This window comes from Camarhynchus parvulus, chromosome 11 (genome assembly GCF_901933205.1).
Source record: "Camarhynchus parvulus chromosome 11, STF_HiC, whole genome shotgun sequence".
Lineage (NCBI taxonomy): Eukaryota > Metazoa > Chordata > Aves > Passeriformes > Thraupidae > Camarhynchus > Camarhynchus parvulus.
This window is the reverse complement of record NC_044581.1, coordinates 1,244,982-1,271,203: the sequence shown is the minus strand read 5'-3', so window position 1 is coordinate 1,271,203 and position 26,222 is coordinate 1,244,982. Positions and strand designations below refer to the sequence as shown.

At 53.8% G+C, this 26,222-nt stretch overlaps 1 protein-coding gene across 1 annotated transcript in view; it reads right to left on the bottom strand.

Annotated features, from left to right (window-relative positions):
* The window catches only part of ANKRD11 (ankyrin repeat domain 11), a 128,185-nt gene that overhangs the window by 2,077 nt on the left and 99,886 nt on the right, over window positions 1-26,222 (bottom strand). The window contains exons 4-11 of the mRNA XM_030956197.1: window positions 22,994-23,132; window positions 12,935-13,105; window positions 11,665-11,868; window positions 9,516-9,658; window positions 8,696-8,843; window positions 1,236-7,969; window positions 368-466; window positions 133-276 (exon numbers count right to left, since the gene is read on the bottom strand). Coding sequence (XP_030812057.1) covers window positions 133-276; window positions 368-466; window positions 1,236-7,969; window positions 8,696-8,843; window positions 9,516-9,658; window positions 11,665-11,868; window positions 12,935-13,105; window positions 22,994-23,132 — 7,782 coding nt within the window. The remainder of the gene's footprint in view (window positions 1-132; window positions 277-367; window positions 467-1,235; window positions 7,970-8,695; window positions 8,844-9,515; window positions 9,659-11,664; window positions 11,869-12,934; window positions 13,106-22,993; window positions 23,133-26,222) is intronic.

The following is a 26,222-nucleotide window of genomic DNA, read 5'->3' as shown; positions in this document are numbered from 1 at the left end:
GGGTGACCTGAGCAAGGAGGGCACTAGTAACTCCTGCCTCCATGCTTCCCTCCATCCCTCCAGAAAAGCCTATCTCCCTCAGGGTCTTGCAGAGCCCCTGAGGCCCTTCCTCACCGCTGAGCAGGCACCGACCTGATTTTCCAGAGGCATGTTGTACACCTCGGAGTCCAGCAGCATGGTGCAGGCACTGAAGGGCACGGCCTGGTTGGCGATGGTCCTGGCTGCCCGGCAGTGCACCCGCAGGATCTCCTGCTCGCAGGACACGATGAGCTTCTCCTGAGGAAGAGAGGAGCAGTGAGTGTGGCAGCCTCAGCCTCGCCAGCAGGGGAGATTGGGGCCCTGCTCCCCAGCTGGAGTGTGCCCTTACCCGCTCTATGCTGTGCTGCAGGCGCAGCTTGCCCCGCACGGCCTCCTGCTGCTTGAAGAGCTCCTTGAGCGGCTCCGCGAGCGACGGCGGCGGCGCGATCTGCGGGCACAGGGCACGGGCAGGGGTGAGAGCAGGACCTCTGAGGGGCACAGCCCGGGGGCTGCACCCTGAAATGTGTGCTGGGAGAGAGGAACATCCCGTGGGGTGCTGGGGAGAAGCTCTGCCAAGGACAAGGTCCTGCCAGTGCTCAGACTCAGTGAGGGTGAGGACTTGGCAAGAACAACCAGAGCCTGACACGCCCTTGCGCTGCCAGGCAGGGTGTGCAGCAAGGAATGGAGCCTGGTCACACTGACCCTTCTCCTCCAGCCTGGAGCCCACATTTACCACCTGCAGCACCACATTTATTGGTGCATTTTTATTACCAAGGCTGCTCCTGCAGCACAGCAGCAAAATGCTGATCCCAGCGCCAAGTCAAAGAGCAAAGCTTGGGAAAATGATGGCAGGAGTTAAGAGCCATCTTTTTCTCATGTTCCAGGGTCATTATCCTGTTACTACACTGCTGCAAGAGCAGTTTTACCCTCCCAGCCTCAGATCTAGTGGATTCTTACAAACTTTGCTCTAAAGCCTGACCAAAACTCAGGTCTCTCAGCACAGTTCAAGATCTTCTCTGCAAAAATGCAGCAACTCAGGGGCTGCATTTACCACACAGCCAGGCACTTACCCAGGCTCAGGTTTGGTGTCATATTCCAAAGGCAGGTTGGGGCACATTGGCATTGCAAGGTGGTGACAGAGCATGGGGGACAGCTTGGATGTGTGTGTAACAGTGAGGGGGGACAGTTCCCGAGGCTAAAGAGAGAAGGTGACTCACCACTGGAATATGGAGCTTGCTTAGGGGTTTGCCATCCAACAGGTAGGAGCCTGTGTAGGTGACATACTCAGCGTAGCACTGAGGAGCTTGGGGAGTAATGTAGCACAGGATTTTCCGCTTCTCCTCAATCTTCTTCCTGATCTGGAGGTACTCGAAGTAGGGGTTGGACCTGTCGCTGTGGTAAGGTTCGATGTCGTCCAGTTTGATGGCATCGACGATAGCTGCCAGGGTCTGCTGGATCATCTCCCTCGTCTGCTGGGTGGACGTGTTGATCTGCTGCTGCAGCTGCTGGTTGGAGCGCTGGAAGCGGCGCTTCCGCGGGTGCTGAGCCTGGGAATCGTCCTCCTCCGTGATGCGGCCTTTGGCACGCGTGACGGGCGCGGAGACGGGAGGAAATTCCTTCTCGGATGCGGCGGCGTTCTGCTTGTTTTGGTTGGCGAGCATCTGAGCCCGGTTCCTGGTAATCCGCTGAGGAATCTCTTCTATTTTGGGTGGTTTGGGAGCTTCTGCTACTGGTTTTTGTACTGGTTCCACAATTTCTGCTTGAGCGTTGCCAGGAGGAGCGTCCGCCTGGGGCGGCGGGGCCTGGGTCCCTCCACGGGCCGTGGCACTGTCCTGTGGAGCGCTGGCCTCAGAGCTGGCCACGGGCACGGGACAGGGCTGGGAGCTGCCCTCTGCCACCCCACCAGCCGATGGCAGCTCCTCGTGCACAGCCTCCACCTCTTTGCTCTCGGCCTGCGCAGGCTCGGGCGGGGTCTGCTGGAACACCTGCGCTTCCGAGTCCTCCGCTGCCTTCTCCTCAGCTGCGTTCAGCACTTCCGAGGTGGATTCTTGTGTGGCCACTTCTGGTTTCTGCTCCTCTGCTGGTGGCTCTGTGTCCGTGGGCAGGGTGGCCGCAGCCTGGCTGGCCGGCGGCTCCTCCGGCTCACCGGACGCTATCACGGACGCGCCGGCTTTGATGATGCCAGCGCTCGGTTCTGGAGCTGCTGCTGCTGGGCTTTCCTCCACTGCTTCTGCCTCCGTCATCTCCGTCTCTGCAACGTCCTTAGGCTGGAGTGGCAGCTCTGGGAGCGAGAAGGGGCCAAGGTCCAATTCATCCTCGGTGTTGGTGAAGGGGTCTGGCCACGTCACCGCCTCCTCTGCATTCGCAGGTGCTGCATTGTTGTTTTCCAAATAGCTGTTTTCTGGTGCAGCAACGACTTCAGCCTGAGGTTCTGCTGGCACACACGGGGGCTCTGGAGGGATCTCTGGTGCTTCTTCTGGAAGAGGCTTGCAGTTGTTGAAGAAGGTGTCTAACCTAGTAGGGGACATGTATGGAGCTTGCTCTTCAGCATTTGCAATTTCTCCTGGAACTGCTTCCTCAGCATCCTCCTTGACTTCCTCCAGCCTCGGTTCAGACACTGACAGAGGGTACGAGATGGGAGAAACAGGGTACGAAGTCTCTGTGGGAATGAAGGCTACTGGTGCAGGATGAATTGGCTCTAGGGAACAGAGTGGAGGTTTAGGGGACTCGGAAAACCTCTGGGGAGATTTCATCAGAAGCTCCGAGCCCATGGACCAGGTGACAGAGTGCTCTGCAGGGTTGCCCATGAGGCTGGGAGGAATGGTGGTGTCCGGGTTTCGGGAAGGAGGGTTATCCCAGTCTATGTTGTTTTGTTCAGGCATTCCTGAACTAAAATGGTTTTCCTCGATGGGTGGTAGGTAGGTGGATTCTGGTGGCATGATGGAGGCAGTGGCTTGCTGCTCCTCTGTGGTATCCAAGGGCATGCCGATGTCGGGGGGAAGAGCACTTTCCACTGAAGGAGCCAGCAACTCATCCCTGTGCGAAGGGGAGGATTTTGCTTGTAAACCAGAAAAGACACTTTCGGGAGACTGGGCGACCCCGCTGACGGCTCCCGGAGCGCAGTGCAAAGCTTCCACTTTGGGCGAGGAAACTCCATAATCCGGGGAGTAATACCCAGGAGACAAACACTGGAACTTCTCAGCAGGAACAGAGGGAAGGGGGACTTTCTCCTCCATTAAATGCTGCACAGGAGAGTCATAATTTGACGTTGCTGGGACACTTTGCTGTCTGAAAAACTTATCTCCAACGCTGAACTCCTCTTCGGGCGCCCTCCTGATATCCACTGAGATGGAGCGGTAGAGGTTTGAGGAGGGAATGGTGCGAGTTGGGGTCTGACTGGGGTTCTCAGGGAGCCCGCTGGAAACGTTGGTGTATCTGTCGAAGAAGGAAGGAGAGCAGGCGTTCATGGACATGGTGGAGATGGGCAGCGAGTGCTGAGAGTCTGCACACTCGAACATCAGGTCTGTGTAGTCCTCGTTGCTGCACGATGGAGTCCTCGGAGTCTGCATCACCTCCTCGTAGCTCGGGCAGGACACGACGGATGCCGGGGTTGGGACACCCGTGGGCCGGTTCTGATCTGGCCGGGGAGATGCTGGCAGGATCTCCTTCAGCTGAGGACCCGTGATCCAGTCCTTGGAGTCTGTCCCCACAGCAGGCTGTGCCTTGTTTTCCGGTGACAGGATAGGAGTCAGGGGACCCAACTCTTTGAGTTTCTTGTCCTTGAGCTGCGTGTCCAGTGTTAGCGGCTTCTTGGTTGGCAGATCCAGGCTCCTCTTGCGCACATCCTCCGAGCTCTTAAGTTTGTCCTTCAACTTGGGGTCTCCGGACCTGTGCCGCATTTTCTCCATTTGCTTCATTCTCTCCTTGTGTCTTTTGTGGCGTTCCTCGATCTCCAGGTCTTTCTGACTCAGCATCCTCTCAAAGCTGGTCATCATCAAATCACCATCTCCCAGAAGTTTCTCCCTTGGCCTGGCATCCTTCTTGCCGCTGTCTTTGGAAAGGGTTATTTTTTCATTCCCATTGCTTATTTTTATGGACTCTGATTTGTCTTTATCTTGATTCTCCTTAAGCTTCTCCTTCAGTTTGGTTTCACCGAATTTGAGGTTGTCCTCCTTGGATTTATCTTTAAAGGTGGTAACTTGAGGCCCGTCCTTATCTTTGAGTGTTGACTTTGGCTCATCTTTGTGATGTTTAAAGAAACCATCTGTGTGTTTGTCCCTATGCTTTTCCTTTTCCTCCTTCCATTTTTCCTTGTGTTTATCCCGCTTCTTTTTCTCTTTAGCTGTGCTGATGGTGCTGGAACTGTAAGTCTTTTCTTTCTCCGCCTTCTTTGACAGCTCTCTTTCAGAATCATTTTTATCCTTCTTTTCAGAAAATAAGTAATCAATGCTCTTCTCCGGTTCCTCATCAGCGTCTGCCTTCATGTTGTAGGAAGAGCCAAAAGCCTCCCCATCCACAGAGAAATCCTTTTCATAATGAGTGGAATCCTTTCTGCTGCTGGAGTCCTTGAATTCTTCTGATTTTTCCTTTTTCTCTGTCTTCTCTTTCTTTGCTTTTTCTTTCTCGTGACTTTTCTTTGAGGAAGATGAGGAATGTCGGTGCCTCTCCTTCTCCTTGAGCTTGTCCTGAAGGCAGGGTAAAGGGAGAGAGTCCTTAAACTTTTCTTCAGCGGCATCGGTTAGAGAGAGGTTAGAAGACTCGAAGAGGCTGGTGAGTCCTGGCTCTTGCCCTCTGTCTGTGAAGCTGTCAGAGGAGATCTCACTGATTTTGTCATTGGAGTCATCCCTGTAGTCATTCAAAGCCTCCTCCTCCAGTTTCTCCAGCAGGCTCTTCTCCGACTCCCCTCCTTTTGAAGACTTCTTCTCTTTGGAATGCTCCTTGTCTGGCTTCTCCTTATGTTTGCTTTTCACCTTGTCCTCACTGGTGTGTTTCTTCTCAACCTTTTCTGGGAGCTTTTGCTTGTTTTTCTTCTCCTGAGTGGAATCTATGGACATCCTTTCCTTCCTGTCCTTATACTTCTCACTGGAGTCTTTATCTTTCTTCTCTTTGTGTTTCTCAAAGGAACTCTTCTCCTTCTTCTCCTTTCCCCCTTCCGATGTTCCTTTGTCCTTTTTCTTCTCCTTGGACTCCTTGTCCTTCTGCTTCTCCGAGTGCTGCCGGTCAGAGGAGTACTTGCGGTGCTTGTCGGGGTACAGCTCCTTCTCAGCCGTGGCACCATCGTCCTTGTCCTGCAGGCTGTCCAGGCGATGCCCCTCGCTGCCAGCTGAATCACCCACCTTGAACCCGCTCAGGCTGTAATCGTCCCTCTCATCCTCGCTCTCATCTGTGAAGATGTCAGCGATGCTGTACCAGCTCTTCTCCTTGCCCTTCTTCTCATCCTTCTTCTCGGAGAAATCGTCTCTGTCTGTGGAAAAGGTTTTCTCTTTCTTCTCCTTCACCTGGTCGAAGGAGCTCTTCCTCTCCTTGTCTTTGCTGTGAAGATCCTTGTATTTCTCCTTAGGTTCTTTCTTCTCTTTGAAACTCTTCTCTAGTTCTTTGTCCTTCAGGATTTTCTCTGGAGCAGCTTTTTCATTTTTCTCCTTGTCGCCTTCTTTGGATTTTTCCTTGTATTTTTCTGGCTTCACCTTTTCTTTTTTTTCTTTATCAGGAGCATCTTTCTTCTCCTTTTCCTTCCCAGAATGGTGCCTCTCCCAGCTCTCCAGGGTTTTGCCACTGAACTCAGGGTCAGACTTATCCTTGAAGAATGTTTCACAGCCATACTCCTTGAAGTCATCTCGATAGGGCTCCTCCTGCTTCGTCTTGGGATCTTTTCGCTCTTTAGAGCCGTCAGAGGAATCTTTTCTGTCTTTGTTGGTTTCACCTGTGTCTTTTTCTTTCCTCTCCTTGCCAGTCTCTACAGAATCTTTCCTTTTCTTATCCTTTTCAGGCAAATAACTGGGAGTAACTTTGTGCCTGTCTGTTTGGTCCTTTTTCTTCTCAGAGCTTTTCTCCACATAATCCCTCTCCTTTTTCTTTAAGAAGGTGTCCTTTTCATTCCGCTTCTCGTTGTATTCCTTCTTCTCTTTTATTTTGTTTTCCTTTTTCTTGTCTTTAATTTCCTCTTTCACAGGTTCGATGATTAGCTTTGCCACGGTGTCATTTTTAATCTCCCTGAAATCTGTTATTGGAGAATCCCAGCTGTCCTCACCCTTGAAATCGAAGGATGAATCAGAGGACAGGTCTGAAAACCACCTCTCCTGCTGATCGTCCGAAAGGCTGAACTTTGTGTCCTCGCTTTCGGCAAACTGAGCTTTGTTATTAAACTCATCAAACCCGGACTCGTCCCTGTAAAGTTTTTCTTTTTTGCTTTTTTCCTTCTCTTCCTTGAAGGATTTTTCTTTCTCTAGTTTAGAAACCTTCTCCTCCTTCAGCTCATTCTTCTTCTCAGATTTGGACTGCTTGTCCTTTGACTTCTTCTTTCTCTCCTCCTTGTGTATTCTTGGCTTCTCCTCCTTGGGCGATTTCTCCTTGACAGGTTTCTCTTTTTCTGATTTACTCAATCCTTCTCTGAAGGATTTGCTCAGGTCTTTACTACCATCTTTGATTTTTCTTAATGATTTCTCCTCTTTTGAGGATTTTCCAGTCTCATCTTTAAACAACCACTCCTTCTCCTCTGCTTTACCTTTGGGGAGCTTTTCCTCCTTTTTACCATGTTCCCTATCGTGCTTTAACACTTTCAACTTGTTTTCGACTGGATTTTCTGTCTCTACTATCAAGCCTTTCTCAGGCTTTTGTTTAGAGTCCTCAAACTCAAAAGAAAATGTTTTGATTATTTTAATGTCTTGGCTGATGGGACACTGTCCCTTCTCCTTGTTTTTATGTTTGTGTTTTGTTTTATGCTTTTTAACAACCTTCCCCTCCTTGTCCAGCTTTGGAATTGCTCCATCCACATTGCTATGGAATGAATTCTTTTTCTCAGAAACAGTGTTGTGGGGGGTGTTTTTCTTTTTGTGCTCTGGTTTCTTCCTGACTGGCTTTAGCGACTCTAAGCTCGAGTCCTCGGACGAGTAGTCTGACTCGCTCGTCAGCCTCGTCCTGGTGGAGTCCGATAGGGAACTGACGTCTGACCAAGCTGGAGAAGATATGGTTTTCCAATTGTCCGTCCTCCAGTGCTTGGAGTGCTGTTCTGTAAGACTGGGATTATGTTTCTGGGATGCTAAACTCCCATGTGAAGAGGTCGATGAGGCAGACAGAGAGTTAAACAAGGAGGATTCCTTTAGCACTAGCCTTGAGTCCTTTACACAGCTAGAGCTCTGTAGAGAGTCTCTATCATCCTCCTCACTCTCCACGTTTTCACTCTCTGATTCAGAGGAACAAAACTTGTCATTTTTTTTGCCAAACCGAACCTCTTTGCTTTTTGTCTCCTTCTTCCGCTTCTTTTTTACTTTGCTTTTCTCCTTGGGCGCCTTGGTGCTGGCGGGCTCCCGAATTTTGCTGCTGGGCAGTATGGAGTGGGTGGAGAGGCGCAGCTTCTCCCCCGTGCCCACGGCCACGCTGGTCTCCTCCTCATCCGAGCTGTCCGACAGGATGCGGTGGGCAGCTTTCTTTGGTGTAATTGTGTTATTTTTAGTATAAGTTTTCACTTCCATTTTGGGTATGGAAATGAAACTGTTTGCTTTAGTCTCTTTCCTGTAATCCTTTTTCAGCAAATGTTTGTCATCGACCGGTGGGACCCGGTCCTGCTCATCGTCCTCATCGAATTCATACTCATCCTTCACCGGGGTGATGGTTTTGGGGGGCTCCTGGGCCTTGGGCTTGTGCTTCAAACCCTTCTCAAACTCTGAGTCTGTGTTATTGCCATCAACGGAGCTGGAGGGAGCGAAGGAAGGGGCGTCCTCCTCTTCTGAGGTCTCTGCAGAGAGAGAACAGTGTGTGAAAGACTGCCAAGGGTTCTGGGGAGGGAACATCACTGGTCTCCTGCACACACCAACCCCTGCAAACATCCTGACACCCTTTGGCTTCACCCAGCCTTTGCAAGCTGGCACCCGACAGCTTGGGGGATTTTTTTGGAAGGAAGCTCCTCCAGGTCCAACCTGCATGGGTTGTTCTTCAAAATAACATCCTGGGTGTATCATGAGAACTTTGGAACAGGGTTATGACTGCACACAGTGTAGGTGAAGGCTCCCCAAAAGACTGAAAACTCTAATTTGCACTAATTAAAACCTGCAGAGTGTCCCACAGTGGTGGCACTGGAGGAAGAGGCTCTAGCAGGGACAGCCTGGAAGCAGAAACTGAAATTCCAGTGCTGGGAAAGCTGAACAACAGGAACACAGGGTGGGCACGCAAACCCCTTCCTCTCCACTGGAATTACCCACCTTTCAAAGGTAAGACACCCATTTACCTGCAACTGGCTTCCAATCCTACATCCCAACTGCACCAGGGAAGCAATCTCAATGCTGGCTTCCAGGGCAAACAGCCGCCCAAGCTAAAGCTGGTGGTTACGTTGTCTGAATTTGGGTTACAGCCACAGGTGGGCTCCTGACCATGGCAGCATCTGACTTCCCTGTCCTCCTAAGGTCTCTGTGTTAGCTGCAGGCCACAGCTGTCACTGCCATGGACACAGAAAGGCCAATCTCACCTGTGGAGCTCTCCTCACTGGAGGGGTACGTGGTCTTCCCCAGGAGCAGGTTCACCATTGTGGGAGAATTCGCTACTTTCAAAGGTGTCTCGCCCTTCCTGTTGCTTTGATGAGGATTCCCTCCATAATGCAACAACAATTTCACCACCTGAAAAGAGAAACTGAGGCTTGACGATGCTCACCATGTTTTGAATCCAGTTTTTTTTTTTGGCATGATTTTTTTACATAACTAAAAAATTGGTGTCTTCAGGACATGCCTTGTACTACCAACACAAGAGAGAAGCCCCAGCAACATTCCCAGGGACCTGGTGGAATCACCATCTCTGGAAGTGTTCAAAAAACATTTAGGGACAGGGTTTAGTGGTGCACTGGCATCACTAAAAGCAGGAGGTTAATGGCTGGGCTTGATGACTGGGGAGGTCTTTTCCAACCTTTATGATCCTGTGATTCTAAGAACCAAGCTGGGCAGGAAAGAAGGATGAAGAACAAGAACAAAATCATGCTCCTGTCCCAATTCCAGAAGAATGAACTATCCCCCTGTGCAGGGGGATAAACACTCAACAGCTCTGAAACAGGGAAATTCACACAATCTGGGAATAACTTAGATTGGAAGGGACATTCAAGCCCATCCCATGCCACCCCCTGCCATGGGCAGGGACACCTTCCACCAACCCAGGCTGCTCCAAGCCCCGTGCAGCCTGGCCTTGAACACAACCTCCTGCCCACTCCATGGGAAACGAGACAAAACTCAAATCTGTGTGTTTTCACAAGTTTCCAGGAGAGTGGTTTAAAGCAGGGCAGGGAATGCCAGCAGCCTGACCTTGAAGTGGCCGTTGTTGGCCGCGTCGTGCAGGGGGGTGTCATCGTCCAGCCCCTTGGTGTTGACCTCGGCGCCCGCCGCCAGCAGCTGCTTGGCCACGTCGTAGTAGCCCCGGTTGCAGGCCTCGTGCAGCGCCGTCCAGCCTGCAAGGACAGGGACACTCAGGACATGGCACCACCCTCACAGTGACACTGAGACACAGGGACAGCCTGCAGGGGCAGCCTGGTCAGAGCTGTGCTGCTCTGACGGCCAAGTGTCTGCCTGGATCCCCGTGGTGCAGCAGGAAGGAACCTGCAGCTCTGCCCTGCTACTCCTGCCAGGCAGTCACAGCATCAATGCCCCTTCTCCCTCTGGTCATACCACGTGCTACAGTCAGAGCATCTGCCAGACCTGACACAGCCCCTGGAAATGGGAAGTTTTATATGGGAAATAAGGAGAATAGCTGATGTCATGAAAAAGGCAGGTCATAAATCTGTTCCCCTTTATACCATCATAAAATGGTTTGGGTTGGGAGGGACCTCAAAGCTCATCCATTCCCACCCCCTGCCACGGGGTGTTCCACTATCCCAGGTTGCTCCAACTCCCCTCCAATCTGGCCTTCAATGCTTCCAGCAATGGGGCAGCCACAGCTTCTCTGAGCAACCAGTGCCAGGGCATCACCACCTTCACAGGGAACAATTTCTTCCTAACATCCCATCTAACCCTGCCCTACGTCAGCTGAAGGCCATTCCCTCTTGTTCTGCCACTCCATGGTCCTGTGAAATGTCCCTCTCCAGCCTTCTCTGAAGCTCCTTTAGGTTTGGCTCTAGGTTCCAAACCCCTCTGTAAGCGAAACGCTGGTGCCCAGACCAGGCCTGAGCTCAGAACTGCAGACAGGGCTCGAGACAGCCCCCACACAGATTTTCTGTGTGCTCTCCAAACACAGGAACACCGGCCTGGGCTGGGGGGGAAACCAAACAGCAGCCTCTCCACAGTAACGGCAGCTCCAGCTCTCAAACAAATCTCCGAAGAGCACAGAACAAACTATTTTATCGTGTTCCACAGCCTATTTTTAAGCAGAGCCTGTTTTGAAGTTTGGCAGCGCGGCTGCTCCGGTGTTTTGCTGATAGCGCCGTGGGAGCGCATTCCGTTACCTTCACTTTGGAGGGGGCACCTGTGCCCGGAATTAATCACAACTGATACTTCAGTCTGGCACTGGGATTAATCATACGGGTGGAGGAACAGCCATGTCTATTTATAGCCCCAAAATCATGCGAAGAGAACAGCAAAGAGCAAAGTCAAGCTCAGGGATGTGCTGGAGAAAGGCTGATCCAGCCCCACTGAATGGCACCTTCATCACCCCTTCACCAGAATCCCGGGGCTGCCTTTCCCTGCAGGACTCAGGGCTGTTCCCATCTCATCCCACCACCCTAAGCAGGAGCCTGGCAGCACTGCTGAGGAGGAGGAGGAGAAGGAGGTAATACTCCTTAGCTGAGGGTCAGGATGGTTAATAACTCCTCCAACTTGGGTGCCTGGTGGGAGCCTAACCTTGCCCTTCACATTCCCTCCCCATCAGCAGCACCCCCACATTCAGTCTTTAAAAACAACTCCCAAAAATTCACAGGCATCAGCCCCCCAACTCCAGAGAGCTGACTTCACAAACCCACTCTCAGCAGTATTTCTGTGCACGTAATTCCTTCTGTTTTAAGTAAAAATAGAGCTAAACCAGCCCACCTCCCTTTGCAAATCACCCTCCAGACTTCCAACACGGCACCCCCATCGAGGAGCAGAAGGAAACAGTCCAGAGTGGCCTGGTCAGTTTTGGTGTGTGGAGCCACAACAGCTCCAGGGATTCTCTGGATCCTGCCCAGCCCAGCTTCACCACCTCAAGCAGACTGCACAGCCTGGGAATTCTGCTCCCAAACTCCAACAAGAAATCTGATGCTTTGGGGGGATTTTTAATGTGTCTTTTTGTTGTCGTTTGTTTTGTTTTTTAAGGGGCAAAAAGACCTTTTCCTCTTCAAAGAGCAAAATCACAATTTTTGGCAAATCCCCTCTTTCCAAGGCACAGCCCCATGTCAGAAACAAACTACTTTTTCTGCTGGGAGTCGTTCTTGCAGGTGGAACACGCAACCAGGTGGGAAGAAAGCTGGGATTCCTGGGCTGTTACCTGCAAAGTCCTTCACATTGACATCTGCACCCTCGATGATGAGCTCCTTGATGCGCCGGGCGTCCCCGCGGATGGCAGCGCGGTGCAGCCGAGTCTCTCCTCGCTCGTTTCTCTTATTTACTTTATCTTTGGTTTTGGAGGCAGAGTTGGGAGTTCCCTTCTGACAAACTGTAGACTGAGAGGGATGCTTTGGTGTTGTGTCAACTGCAGGGAGGAGAGAAACAGCATCAGGGACTGCCATTCCGTGGAGTTCCTAAGCCCTTAGAGGGAGCTCGTGCATCACGTTTGGTTTCGGCTCTTCCTGAAATATTCACCACAAGGCAGCAAGAGGCAACCCAGGCTCTGGAGTGGATGTGAACAGAGCAGCCTGTGTGTCCCACAGAGATGGGAATCTCGGGCTGCCAGACCCACTGGAGAGCTGCAGTCCTGGCAAACACTGTGGGCAATCCCGTGATCTGGGAGCACACAATGCAGCTCCTTACCCTCAAACCTCAGTTCCCGAGGGAAGTGGCCTTTTACCAAGCACATGTGAGGCCTGACAGCCTTGGGAGGAGACTGCATTTCCTGGGAGAACACTGGAATGCTCTGCAGCTTTTTCCCTTTTTGTTTTCCCACATAACAGCAACACGAGCAGTGAGATTGGTCGTTTTTTGGCTAAAAGCTGCAGTGTTGTGTGTAGGATGTGGATGGGAGCACATGGATAGCACAGAGCCTCCAAAAATGGGGGGGGGAAACATGTTTGCAACAGATAAAAATTACTAGAAGACAAAATCCATGGTAAACACATTCCAGCTGCTCCACACCTCAAGTTACAGCTGTGGTGGTTACACATCTTATCCCCTTCTGAGAAAAGGAACATTAAAAACCTACAGAGGATGATATTTTGTCTTCATTCACAATCCTCCTCTACTGAGATAGCCTGAGAGGTCAGTGGGAAACACAGAGCTGAGGTGGAAGAGGCTCCCATGGAAGCAAAGCTCCAGCTGAGCAGCCAGGGCAGGCTGGGGGTGCCTGGATTGGGCCCAAGGGACCCTGGAAAAAGGAAGGGCAGCCAGAGCCACGAGCAGATCCCAGTGACACCACAGCTGGAGAGCCCTGTGGGAGGAGTGAGATCCCAGAGAGCAGCAAAGCAGCCCCCCTGCCCCGTGCCAGGGGTGGCAGCTCAGTCCTGAACCTCTGGAGAGCCCAGGAACCGGGAATTCCGGACATTTGGGAGCCTCTGGCTGCAGCTCCCAGCTGCCTGCCCACCCTTCAGACAACCCCAGCTCACCTGGGCTGTTTGCAGACTCTTCTGCTGTCATCTGCATGAGGAGAGCGACCTGCTGGCGCTCGGAGAGCGGGTAGCCGGCCCGGATCCCCGACAGGCCCATGCCGAAGAGCAGGCCCGGCTTCCTGGTGGCGGGCTCCTTTTTAATCCTCTTCCGCTCGGGACCCTGCTTCTCTGTGGGACAAGGACACAGGACACAAGCCATCAGTGCCACTGAGCCCAAAGCCACGCTCCTGTCTGAGCGTGGGACTGACAGATCCACAAAGCTTGTGCTGAGGGAGGGATCCCTGTGGCAATGGATCCCTGTGCTGAGGGAGGGATCCCTGTGCTGAGGGAGGGATCCCTGTGCTGGGTGATGGATCCCTGCGCTGAGGGAGGGATCCCTGTGGCGATGGATCCCTGTGCTGGGTGATGGATCCCTGTGCTGAGGGACGGATCTGTGTGGTGATGGATCCCTGTGCTGAGGGATGGATCCCTGTGGATGATCCCTGATGGATCCCTGCAGTGGGAGCACTGGCACGTGGAGCAGGCTCACAGTGCTGAGGGTGCAGCCAGGACATGCCCCACTCCTGCTCCTCCACCACCAAAGAGCAGCAGAGGAAAGAGGGAGCAGACCCTTTGAGGGGCCACAGCCAGTGCTGCACCACCCATCCTGCTTCAGGAGCCTCCATCCTATGCCAGGGTGCCTGGAGGAGCCTACTCAGACTGACACCAGCACAGCATGGACCCAGCTGGAGGCACTGAACAGCATCAGCAATGAGAGCTGAAAATATAGTCTGGCAGCTCAGAAATGTGGCCATCACACCCATCTCATCATCATCATAGCAAGGAGGCTGCAGCCAAACAGGCGTGGGCAGCACCAGGCTGGTCCTCTCCTCCCAAAGTGGCTGCTCCCACCTGGCCCAGAACACCCAACTGCCCTCAGGTCTTCTGCAACCCCCTAAAAAAATCCCAAACAAACATGAGGGGAGGGGAGGAAGAAACCCCAGAAGTGCCTGGCTTGTCATCCCAAATCCAGCCTGATACTTGATCTCCTAAATCATCCAGCTGCAAAGGCAGCTCCTGCTGAGAGACCAAGAGCAAGCACCCCCAAACCACAGTCACACAGCCATGGAATGGTTGGGTGGGAAGGAACCTTGAAGCCCATCCAGTCCCACCCCCATGGCAGGGACACCTTCCACTATCCCAGGGGGCTCCAAGCTCTGTCCAGCCTGGCCTTGGACACTGCCAGGGATGAGGCAGCCACAGCTGCTCTGGGCAGTGTGAAGGCGCCTCAGTACCTTCAGATTAATAAAACCCAGCAATGCTGCAGCCTCTCCCAGCTCTGCTCAGCCCCTGTGTCACACTAGATGCAGGTCACGGGCACGTGGCCAGCAGGATGGAGCCTGTGGTGCCTCCACACAAAGTCCAGCAGGTCAGCTGGAACCACCAAGGGACAGGGTCACACATGGTCACCAGGCTGTGCCCCACAGCACAGGGTTCTTCCTCCACCCCCCAGGGGCAGCTGAGGAAAGGTCTCTGGCAGAGGAGGGCAGCAGCAGGTGGGGATGTTCTGCTCCTGCTGCTCACAGCTCAGGCACAGCCAGCTCCAGAAACCTCTTCTGGGCACAGTGCACAGAGCTGCCAGCCTCTGCTGCTCAGGCCCACCTGGAGCAGGTGATTTCCATCCACCCCTGCTCCTGGGATCCTGTACATTTAAGAAATAATGACTGTTCCAGGGAACCTCTCAACCAGAGAGCTGGGCCGCCCCTCTTCAAAGCCCTCTGCTCATTGCCCAGAGAAGCTGTGTCTGTCCCTGGATCCCTGCAAGTGGCCAAGGCCAGGCTGGACAGAGTTTGGAGCCTGCAGAGGGTGTCCCTGCCTGTGGTAGGGGTGGGATGAGACCAGTCTTAAGGTCCTTCCCAACCCAAACCATTCCATAATTCTATGAAATGCAAGCCCTGGAAACATGTCTGCATTGAAGGCGAATCCCAGTCTACTCTGAAACCACATTTTGGTCATCCTGGCAGCTGTAACAGAGCTGGAAGATGAAATCAGATCCTAGGACAGTTTTTTAATGGCTTAAAATAAAATTAAACCCAGCGTGCTTACGGGAAGACAACTTTGCCAGGGTGGCTCCAGGAGCCGCGGTGCTGCGCTGCGTGTCCTGCCAGGGGACACAGGCACACCTGACCCATGTGTGCAGCACCTCTCCAAGCTGATTAAACCCTGCTCAGCCAGGCCTGGCTTCCCCCAGCCTTGGTCACATCCAGCCATGCCTCAAAGCCTGCAATAAAGAGCTTGAGGGGTCACATCTTGGCTGGTGCCACCAAGCAGAGTCCCTGGAGCACACCATGCCCAGGGCTGCTCTGCACGTACAGAGCCACAATTAGAATGGGAACATTTTCATTAATATCCCTTGGCTGCTGCAGGTTGTCAGCACGAGCCTGGGATTTGCAAAAATTGATTATCAAGTTCAACCGAAACCCCCCTAAACTCCTATTCATTCTGCAGTTGCAGAAATTTCCTCCTCCACAGAACATTTAACATTACAAAGCATGTGATCAACAAGATAAAAATAAATTGGAAAGCGGCTGCCGCGCTCTCGCTCGCTATGGGGAGGCAGCCGAGGACTCGGGCTCGTGCTTCCTGCTGGGAAGGGCTCAGGGCCAGCTGGATGGGACCTGGAGCAACCTGGTGTGACACCCTACCCTGAAGGTCCAGTGGAGGGTGTCCTGCCCATGGCAGGGCGTGGAGATGAGCTTTAAGCTCCCTTCCAACCCAAACCATGCCATGATTCTGTGATTCTATGGCTCCATGGCATGGGCAGCGTGGCAGCCCCCAGCTCCCTGCCTGGCACACTCCTCAGACAATGTGGAGGGACCACAAAAGCAAGATCCTTAATTGGGTCTGAAATGTAAGCAGAGGATGGAGACAGAGCTGCTCCCACCATCCACCTCCCATCCTGAGTCTCGGCAGGGTGAGAGCCCTGCCTGGCTGATCCCAGGCTCACCGAGCTGCACGTGTGTTATTTCAGCCCAGAGGATTTTACTCAGAATCAGATTTGCAGCAGATTTAAAGGTGCCCCTGCACAGAGATCTCAGCTTGCCGGCTCCTGCAGGCTGCTCCTGCGCCTCCGAATAACTGCGCCTCTGGAACATCTTGCAGCAACACAGAGCGACTGGAGAGAAACTCTCCCAGTGCTACCCACCTCGGCTGACAGAAAAAAGCTTATTTGCACTAAAACCCCTTCAGCAAGCACAAACCCCAGTGACATGGGGGGTGTGCAGGCAGGCAGCCCTCAGTGCTGGCAGCGGCGCTGGCTGGACCGTGCACACAGATCCCAGTGGGAGAAGACCATGGCAGCCCATGGATGCTCCGTGAGCCCAGGATGAGCCACACCTCCATGCAGCTATTTTTAAAGCAGCTTGTTTGCTGCTTGCTTCAGCCCTTCTGCAAACCTCCCGAGCATCAGCCCTGGTTTAATTCGGGGATCCTGCTCGGCTCTTCCCTCGCGCTGACGCCAGCAGGAACCGCGTGTGCAGCTTAAAGGGGAAAGCAGGAGCTGAGCTGGGAGCTGCTCCTGCCTTCCACCACACCGAGCCCGAGAGGCTGCCAAGGCTGAGCAGGAGCAGACTCCCAGGACAAAGGGTTTGAGCATCACCCAGAGGGTGGTTCTCGTGCCCACACGAGACTCTGGGCAGTGCTGCAATGGGGAGCACAAATCCAGGGCTGCTGGAAGTGCCTCGGCAGCTCCAGAGGGATCCCAGAGGAGACAGAGGGATTCAGAGCTGCTGGGCTGGCTCTGTGGGCAGACACGGGCAGAACCCAGCCCCAGCTGAAATGGAGAGGGGCAGGAGGAGAGCAGGGCGGTGATGGAAAACCTCTCAGAGGTTTCTCCACACACGGTGTGACTCTGGCAGGTTGTGGGGACGCCGGAGCCACACAGCCCCTCACTCCCTACGCAGGCAGCACACCCTGTAATGCAGAAAGCATCTGCTCCCGCTGCTCGGCATGACAACACACGCACGGGAGGTGGAACCCTGAGGAAAAATACCAGCTCCAAAGCAGCAGCAGCTCGTGCCGAGCGTCTCGGCCACGCCGAGTGCCGCCCCAGCGGCGAGAGGGGCTCTGCAGGCGCTGCTGAGCCCAGCCAGCACCACCAGAGATCAATAGGAATAAATTAGAGCGGCACAGACAGCAACAGAGACTGCACTGCACCCCCGGGAGAGCAGGCGGGCTGCGCTCCCCCCAGCCCTGCCGGCCTGCGTAACAGTGACTCATTCCTGCTGCACAACTTGGAGGGCAGCAAACGCTCTGCAGCATGTCGGCCCAGAGCAGGGCAGAGCAGGTCCCTGAGGATGCACTCCCAGGCTCACAGGGCACCTGCGATGTGGGCCCCTGGCTCAGGAGGGAAAAGGCTGACAGCAGCACGGTCCCACCACACACCAAGGCTCTGGGCTGCTCCAGAACTGAAGGACAAGCAGGCTGAGGGAAGGCTGGAGGTGGCAGAAGCAGCATGGAATGGGAAGCAGCACCATGGCACCGATGGACAAACAAGAGAGGGCAGCAGGACAGGCCAGAGCACGTGGTGGTGAAGAGCTCAGTGAGGAGGGTGAGCAGGAGACCCCTGGAACGCAGAGGAACACGGCTTGGGCTGGGGGGACACTGGCACCAGGAGATCATGGGCATGCTGCACACAATGGACCAGGGGCACAGCCAGGAGCTGATTTGGTTTATCAACCTAGTGCCACAAAGGAAAACAAGACGAAAAGCAAGGTCTGCCCTGAGAGAAGGCGCCCTGAGCTGCACCCATAGAGTGGGGAGCTCGTTCCCACCTGAAGGATGGAGGACCAGAGCCAGAGCTTCGTCCCACACTGCTGGAAAGGATGGTGGAGACCTTGGCTGTGAGTCAGGAGCAGAGAAAAGGTGCCAGCAGGAGGAACAAGCCCCTTTATAACCATGTCAGTGTGCAGCTGAGCCCACCATCCCCAGTGCTCAGCTGAGCTCCCTGGGGTTGAGGATCTGCAGGGCCCAACCCCACCGGCTGCAGTATTTTAAAATACGATTTGACTAGAGGGGTTTAATGCTGTGAGACAGCCTGTGGTCCAAATCCAGGTGCTCTCCCTACACTTGTGGGCCAGACCCCACAGCTGTGCCCTGATGTGTAAAAGCAGCTTCTTCACAGAGTGGCCACTGGCTCCCAACATGCTGTGAGAGGAACCCAGAGGCTTCATCACAAACAACAATCTCCATGTTAAAAGTGAGTTATTCAGAGCAAAATCAATTTTCAAGTCCAGACCGTTCATTTCCCACGAAACAGAAAGAGCTGGAGGAGGGAGGACGGGGGAGGAAGGCTCTGGCCAACCCTCCCCTCCCAGAGCTGGGGCCAGGACACTCTGCAGACAGTGCTGATAAAAGCTCTTGTATTATGGAAAAAGCCATCATTGATAGATTTTTGGTTCACAGAGACACAGCACACTGCAACCTCTCCCTCTGCATGTTAAGGAGGTGATGAGGGGGGAGGAGGGAGATTTATGGCAGCTCCCGTCATAAAACGACCTGGTTTTCTGCGCAGCCCTTCCCAGATGGCTGCTGCACACGGGGAGTTTCTCAGGGTGATCTGAAGGCTGCTGTGTGCCAGGCTCTGCACACTGTACCGGCATTATGGAGCCCAGCTAGGAAGGGAGAAGCTCTGACATTCACTCTCTCCCTGGTTGCTAGGTGAGAACAGTTTCTTACTATTTTAGTAAAAGGACTGAAATGACACAAGCAAAGAAAGCCCTGCTGCAGCACAGCCCCTGCGAGCCCCCAGCTGCACACACCGGAGCGCAGCCAGGCCAGGGAACGGCACAAACACCACTGTGGGGTGCAGATGCCCTTTTTAATAAGCCAGCAATTTGCTTCTCACGGGTTCCCTCGCCAGCCTCGCCGAGCTGGGACTAACGAGCCCGTTCCCATGCCGTGTCACTCCAAACACTCCAGCATTAGGCAGGCAGCAGCCGGCTCCGGGAGAGGATGGTTTGGGTCAGCTGATTCATCAAGCATTTTCTAACCTACTAATTAGTGTCACGTAACAACCTCGGGGGATTAGAGAGAAGGAGTTTGAAGCTCCAAGGCCAGCTCCTGCCAACCATATTCACGCTGGCCCTTGTCCACCACAGCACCTTCCTGGCCGGCCACAAGCCCCTGGAATCAGCCCTGGGCACCAGGAGAGCCCTCGGAGCCCAGGAAGGTTGATATGCACAGACCAGCTTGGAGAGCTGGTGGGGTTTCTCCCTCCCTTACTCCTCCAAGAGCACTCAGGGGAGGAGATGGACACATGGGGAGAGAACTGGACAAAGAAGGAGGGACTGGAACACACAGGGAGGGAGCTGGGCACCCAGGGAGGCAGTGGGACCCCAAGGAGAGCAGGGCCACCAGCATTACTGGGGACCACCAGCTTTGACCCAGCTTTGCTCAGCCCTTCCCAGCTCCCAGGGAGAGCTGTCAGAGGTCAAAATTATCTCAGCATGCTCTGAGATTTGTATTGAGCCCCAACTCTCCCTGCTGATGACTACAGGCCTGGAAACCACAGCTGCACCTCAAGCCAAGGGACTCAAGTGACAGTGTGACATCCAGCTAAGGAAACTATCCTCAGGAGCAGCGGGCACAGGGAATCCTGCTCTCCGTGCACCTCCCAGCTGCTCTGCAGCAGCGTTCCCTGTCCCACCGCGCAGCAGGGACCTGTTGGTGCAGATCCCGAGGCAGGTGGGGAGTGCCCGGCCCCACGCCGGCAGTCTGGTGCCGTTGAGTCAGCCGTGACTCAGCCGTGGCTCAGCGCCGCGGCACCGCTGCGCCAGCGCCCGTGCCCACCTCTGCTGCCAGGTGCCTGCCCAGCAGGAGCGTTCCCTTCTCCCTGCTGCTCCTCTCCGTGTGTTTGTTAATGCCACCATCAGCCGGTGCTGCAGGGTCTGAAGCCCCTCCTGGCGCGGGGAGCTGCAGGCAGCCTGGCACGCTGCTGGGGGGGAGCAGAGCTGGCTGTGCTCGCTCGGCGGCTGCCAGGCTGCACGTAGGCTCTGGGCAGCGCCTGTGCGTGTGGGGAGATGCCACACGAGGGAAGGAGAAGGAAGGAGGAGAAGTCTGAGGCACAGAGATGCTGCTCCCACAGCGCTGGAGCTGTAGCATGCACAGTCTAGTTTCTCACGGCTCGATGCCGTTTTTTTTTTCCTAAAGACAGTTTATTTAGTTAACTCTAAGGAACCCGAGAGCCAGAACTGTTGCTCTAGAAACCATTTTGAGGAAGATTATTTTAAAAGATTTAGCTCTGAACCAACTGTACCCAAACCATGAGCTCAGCACAGTGCTGGCCAGTAGTGCCTCTGGGAGCCCACAGAATCCTGGAATGGTCTGGGGGGGAAGGGACCTCAAAGCTCATCTTGTCCCACCCCCTGCCATGGGAGGGCACCTTTCACTATCCCAGGGTGCTCCAAGCCCTGTCCAACCTGGCCTTGGACACATCCAGGGATCCAGGGGCAGCCACAGCTGCTCTGGGCACCTGTGCCAGGGCCTGCCCACCCTCCCAGGGAGGAATTCCTTCCCAATATCCCATGTACCCCACAGCCATCCTGCAGCAGCAGCTGCTGCCCCACACCTGACCCGGGCAGGTTGTGCTGCCCTTCCACGGGAGACAAACCCACCTCTGATGTTTCTCACCCCAGCTATGGAGCACCTACGTCAAGGCTGAGCCAGAGCCATCCGGGAAAAAAGCAACACACACCGTGCTAAGGAAAATGAGTCACTGCAACACATCAGGATGAGGATCCATGCTATTGTTTAAACACTTGAAGAGGAGAAAAATACCCCACTAGAGGCAAGGAGAGAGCTCTGCTAGCTCCCAGCTCCCACGTCCTTACAGCTGAATTCCACATGGCTGTGGAACATCCTGGCACACCCCCTCACGCACACACAGCAGCCCGTGGACACAGCCTGGGAAGCAGGACCACGTTACATAAACCAGCCGGGGTCAGCCAGCAGCGATGGTGCAATCCCACTTCTCTGAGGGCTGGGAGCAGAGCTGAGCAGCACAACAAGCAGCAGCAGCCTCCCCCTCCTGCAGGAACACAGGGTGGGTGCACAGCAGCCTCTGTTCCAGACAAAAGCCTGTCCTGCGTGTCACACCTGTGTCCTCAGCCAGGTGTCACTGATGGCACCAGCACAGACCTGGGGCACCCCTCCACCCCAGAATGTGCAGCTTCTGAGCACCACAAACACGTCTGTACCTGCCTCTACCTCGAGCCAGGCCAAGGACCACACAGGCTTGAAACACCCCACAGTTGCAATAGGGTGGTGCAAGAGCAAAGCAAGGTGCCAGGAAGTCTCCTCCTATCTCCACTAAGTCTTTTCCCATCTCCAGCATCTGATTCCTGCTGGAGTGAACGATGACAGGGAAGAGAAACAGGCTCCTGCTAAGCACCAGTCTGACTGTGCACACTGATTCCTGCTGGGATCTCCAACCCAGTGGCTGAGTCACTTCCTCCCCAGTCCCCACCAAACAGGTTGCCTGCACCTCCCATACACCTTCCCAGAGGTTGTGAGAGCCCAGTTTGTCTTTAAATGGGTGCCATGAACCCCTCTGGGTCTCCTCTGGGAGCTGGGCTGCTGCTACTCCTCAGCTCACCCACTTCCCCAGGAAGGATGAGCTCTGCAGAGGAAGGGGAAGAGCTCTGCAGAGGAAGGAGAGGACGTGTCTGAGATAAGAGTCACACAGCTGCAAAAGCACAGGGGTACCAGGGGAGCCTCTGAGCAGGGGGTCTCATGGGCTGCTGCTCCCACCCAGCAGCCACAGCCTCTCCCAACAGCTCTCTCTGCTCTCCTCTGCGCTTGGTTTCCTTCTTGCTGCTGCCAGTGCAAACATTTCCAACACCTCTGCAGCCAGAGAGAGCCTGGAGCCCTGGGAAAAGCAGATCCCTGTCGTGACATTCCAGCTGTCACAAGGGTCAGACAGCCCTGCAGCGACTCTGGGCTTCAACTCTCAACCCAGTATTGAATGGGGCACAAACACCCTTGACAAAGAGCAGCTCCAGCTCTGCTTCATCAGCTCTGCCTGGCCTCAGTCACACCCCCAGGGAGACACCACAGCAACCCAAAACCTTGCAAATGGCCAACATATTTAAGAGAATTAATGAACGTTGGGAAACTCTCTCCCCAGACAGGGAGTTCAGGAACACAAACCCGTGGAGACAGTGGGCCACCCTCAGGACATGTCACCACCATGTGTCCTGCCCCTGGAACAGCCTCACTGCTGCAGTGGCACTCCTGGCCCTCCCAGATCTGCCCTCCTGACTCCTGAAGCAGAGGAGACACATCCCACATCAGGCCATCTGCCAGGGTCACCCCACAGCACCACCAAACACAGCCCTTGGGCCATTTTCAAGCACGTTCCCAACTTTTAGCCCCTTTTATCTCTTTACACAACCACTGAGCTTTATCACAACTATTTCCAAATGCACATTTCTTAGGGATGTACAGTAAGGACCCACACAAACCTCTGCCCAGAAACCCACAGCTCAGCCCATTACAACCAAACAATACCATTTTCTCCATGCCAAAGCTTTGTGACAGCTCTTCCCAACTGCTAACAAATCCAACAGCCCATCCAGGAGCCTCATGCAGCAGCCACTCTTCTGCTACGAGACTGACCTGCTTGACCAGATTCTACTTGCTGATTTTCTTTTGAAGACTACTCAGCTTTACTCCCTTGTTTTCCAAGTTCTCACAAGCAGGCCCTGCTCCATGGCTTGTCCCAGCCACAGTTCCTGAACTGGGGTAATCAGAAACAAGAACAGACAAGAGCTGAAGGAAGGGGGGGGTCTCCTCACACAGCCATGGCTTTGTCCACCTACAAACATCACTAAGAACAGATGTGCACACGTGGAGCAGAACAGTTCTCCAGCCCCTTGTCCATGTGCCTCTTCCTTCAACTAAAAAACACAGGGAATTTGGTACAACACTTCCCTATGGATTGGCTGCACTCTGGACCCTGTGTGCTCCCCAGCAGCCCCAGCAGCCAGGGTTTGAGGGTGGGATGTGGCATTTCTGTACCTGTATCCGAGTCTTTTTGATCTCCATTTGTTCCGACAGTGAAAGGCAGCTTGCGTTTGGTCGCTCGCTCTTTCACCTCTTTGCCGCCATCGCTCCGGTCCAACTTTGGAGTCTTGGTTAGAGAAACTTTATCTTTATCCTGCAACGAAAAGAGACTCAGGTCAACAAGAGCCTTCTCCACACTGTGCTCACCCGATTCCCCAAATCCTGCACAGGTCTCATAGAACATCCCTTCCCTTTCTGCTGTGGGTTTGCCAAGGCAGCCTCCACCAAGACACAAAGCTCTACCAGCACCAGAGAAGAGCCAGGCCAATCAAGGCTGCTGTGTGGCGCCAAATTCCAACCAATTCTTGTGAAAAATGAAGCCAACACTGTGTGTGAGGCTGAGGATGCACACAGCTGTGGGCACGGAGGGAAGGCAGACGGGGATGGGGGAATCTGAGGATTTCCAAATGCAACCACACCACAAGAAAGACTCATTCCTGCTTTGTATCAGTCCTGCTTGTTTGGGCTGGTTTGGATTTTAATGTGAAGTAGAAATGCTGTGAACTGCTCCAAAGCAGGGAGAGATTTTGAATGAACATCCCAACCAAAAGGTACAGAAACTGAGACAGGTGAGATTTTTCACCTGACCAGGGAGAGCTGGGTCCCAGCTCAAACTCCAGGAGCCCAGTGTGCCAGGAATGCACAGCCCCAGGTCATGCCCTGTGTTTTTTGTATGTGAGGAACAGGATTATTTTAACTGAGCAGTTCTGGACTGACCACTGTGCCCCTGCCTGAACAACGAGGGCAGCACAAGCAGCTTTGTCACAGATCTGATTTCAACAACCCAGCAAAACCCAGACTCTGCGCTTGAGAGGCAGACTAAGATTAAACACAAGAACCTCGGCACACGAAATCATGCCAGAGCTGGCCGGAAGCTCAGAGGAGCCAACCTAGGAGTATTCCCTTGTTTAGAGAGGCACAGTCCCTCTGCCTGGCCCTGGCAGCTCCTGGCAGGTGGCCCAGCGGCAGCAGTCACAGGACTGCGGTGTCACTGTCACCGTGTGCGTCGCTCCTTCCCCTTTCCGTGTCTGTCTGGAGCCCAGAGCTCACCCACAGAGGAGAGAGGAGCCCCTGAGCTGCCCCAGGGGATGTGTTTGCAGCCCCGGAGCGAGGATGAAGGAAATGGGCTGGGGAATCCCTTTTTTGGTAAAGCAAGAGAAACAAACCTGCCTGACGGGGCTGTGCAGTGGGAGGCAGCCAAGGCACGCTCGGAGCCCCAGCAAGGGCAGCCCTGCTGGAGAGCACCGGCCCTGCAGCGACGGCACAGAGCCCCCACAGCCAAAATAAACACTCCAGCATTTCCTCTCAACCCTCCAGATTGAAAAGCTTTTGCTTTTTATGCTTTCTGAGGTGAACAAAAATAGTTCAAACTAAAAAAATGATGTCACTTCTACCGCTCTGAGGTGGCAGTGAGGGCAGAGGGTTCCATCACCTGCCAGGAATGTCATGTTGTGAGCAGGTACCCTAGTCTGTCCTAGTTCTACAATTCTATGAAATATTTTATCAAAGGAATAAAATAAAATGTGTATATTGCCTGAAAAAAAAAGCCACCAAATAAATAATGCACTTTTTTCCAGAGTGGCCATTCACAGTCTGAACTTTTCCTTATATCTACCTGAATAAAAGGCATCTCTGAACACTTCAGACAGGAGTCTGTGAGGTTCCTCCAGGGTGAAGCAGTCAGGGCACCAAGGCTGTCAGAGTTCAAGAAGCATCTCAATGATGCTCTTAGACACACAGGTAGGTTTTCTGCTGGATTAATGCTGCCTGGGATCTCCGTGCACTCACTCAGGAGTGAGAAAAAGGGTAGGACAGGTAAAAATACAGCTCATTCTAAAAGTTTGAATCATGGAATTGTTTGGGTTGGAAGGGACCTCAAAGTTCATCGTGTTCCAAGCCCTGTCCTGGGCAGGGACACCTTCCACTAGCCCAGGGTGGTCCAAGCTCTGTCCAACCTGGTCTTGGACACTTCCAGGGATCCAGGAGCAGTCACAGCTGCTCTGGGCCCCTGTGCCAGGGCCTGCCCACCCTCTCAGGGAAGGATTTCTTCCCAATATCCCATCTAATCCTGCCCCCTGTCAGTTTAAAGCCACGTTGCCAAAATCTCCCTGTGGGAGGAGAGACAGAGCAGAGGACCCAGGAACAAACCCTCCTGAGAGCAGAGGTGAGCCCAGCGTGGCCCTGGCAGTGCCCATGTGAATCCTGGTGCTGGGCAAGCTCGGGCAGAGCTCCCTTTGCATCCAGCCCAAGGCTGGGAGCTGCTGCTGCAGCCAGCTCAGCACAATCCTGCACCAGGCAGCCACGGCAGCGCCGGCACCGCTTTGAAGATTCATTCCCACAGCAGCACCACGATAACCTTTCCTACTAATTGGAGCAAGGAAGATCCAGACTTTGCTTCCCCCTGGAAAGCAGAGACCTGCTGGGGATGCCTGCAGCACTGGGTGGAACATCAATGCAGCTGGAGAGTCCAATTCCTGAAGGTTTTCGTTTTCTTATTTTAAGCTTTACTTCCCTAATTATTTCCAATTCGGTAATGAAGAATGTTGTCCTTTACTCGAGTAAAACCTGGTTTCATTTTTAGGCCTTCTCATGTTTAAAGTAAGCTCAGACTCATAGGAATCCGGTTTCACAAATGGAACAAATCCAAACTAGAATCACAAAATCCTGGAATGGTTTGGCTTGGAAGAGACCTCAAAGCTTATCTCATCCCAACCCTTTTTGCCATGGGCAGGGACACCTTCCACTAGATCAGGCTCTCAGAGCCCCATCCAGCCTGGCCTCAACACTGCAGAGAAACCTGCATGAACAGCCCTGTGTGAGAGCTGGGGCTCTCCAAGGCTGGGACAGGAGTTTGGGGAGGGGAACAGTCGAGAGCTCAGCAGCAGCAGCCAGCTCCCCTTTGCAGGTGTTAATAAAAGCTGCTTTGGCAAAGGGCAGCCAGCAGCTGTGAGTGCAGAAAAAATCCCCTCCTGCCACATTACACTTGCAGGAGAGTTACTGTATGAGTAAGAACCCACCTTGAGCTCCTCTTGCAAAAGTGAAAAGATGCACCACAAGCTGCTCTCAGCTGCTGCGGTCGGAGCACAAACCCACCAGGAACTGGCCCCATCAGCCACCCAGAGTGAGATGCTGCAGGGTGGGGATGGAAGGGCTTCTCCCATCAGCACCACAGACCCTGACACCA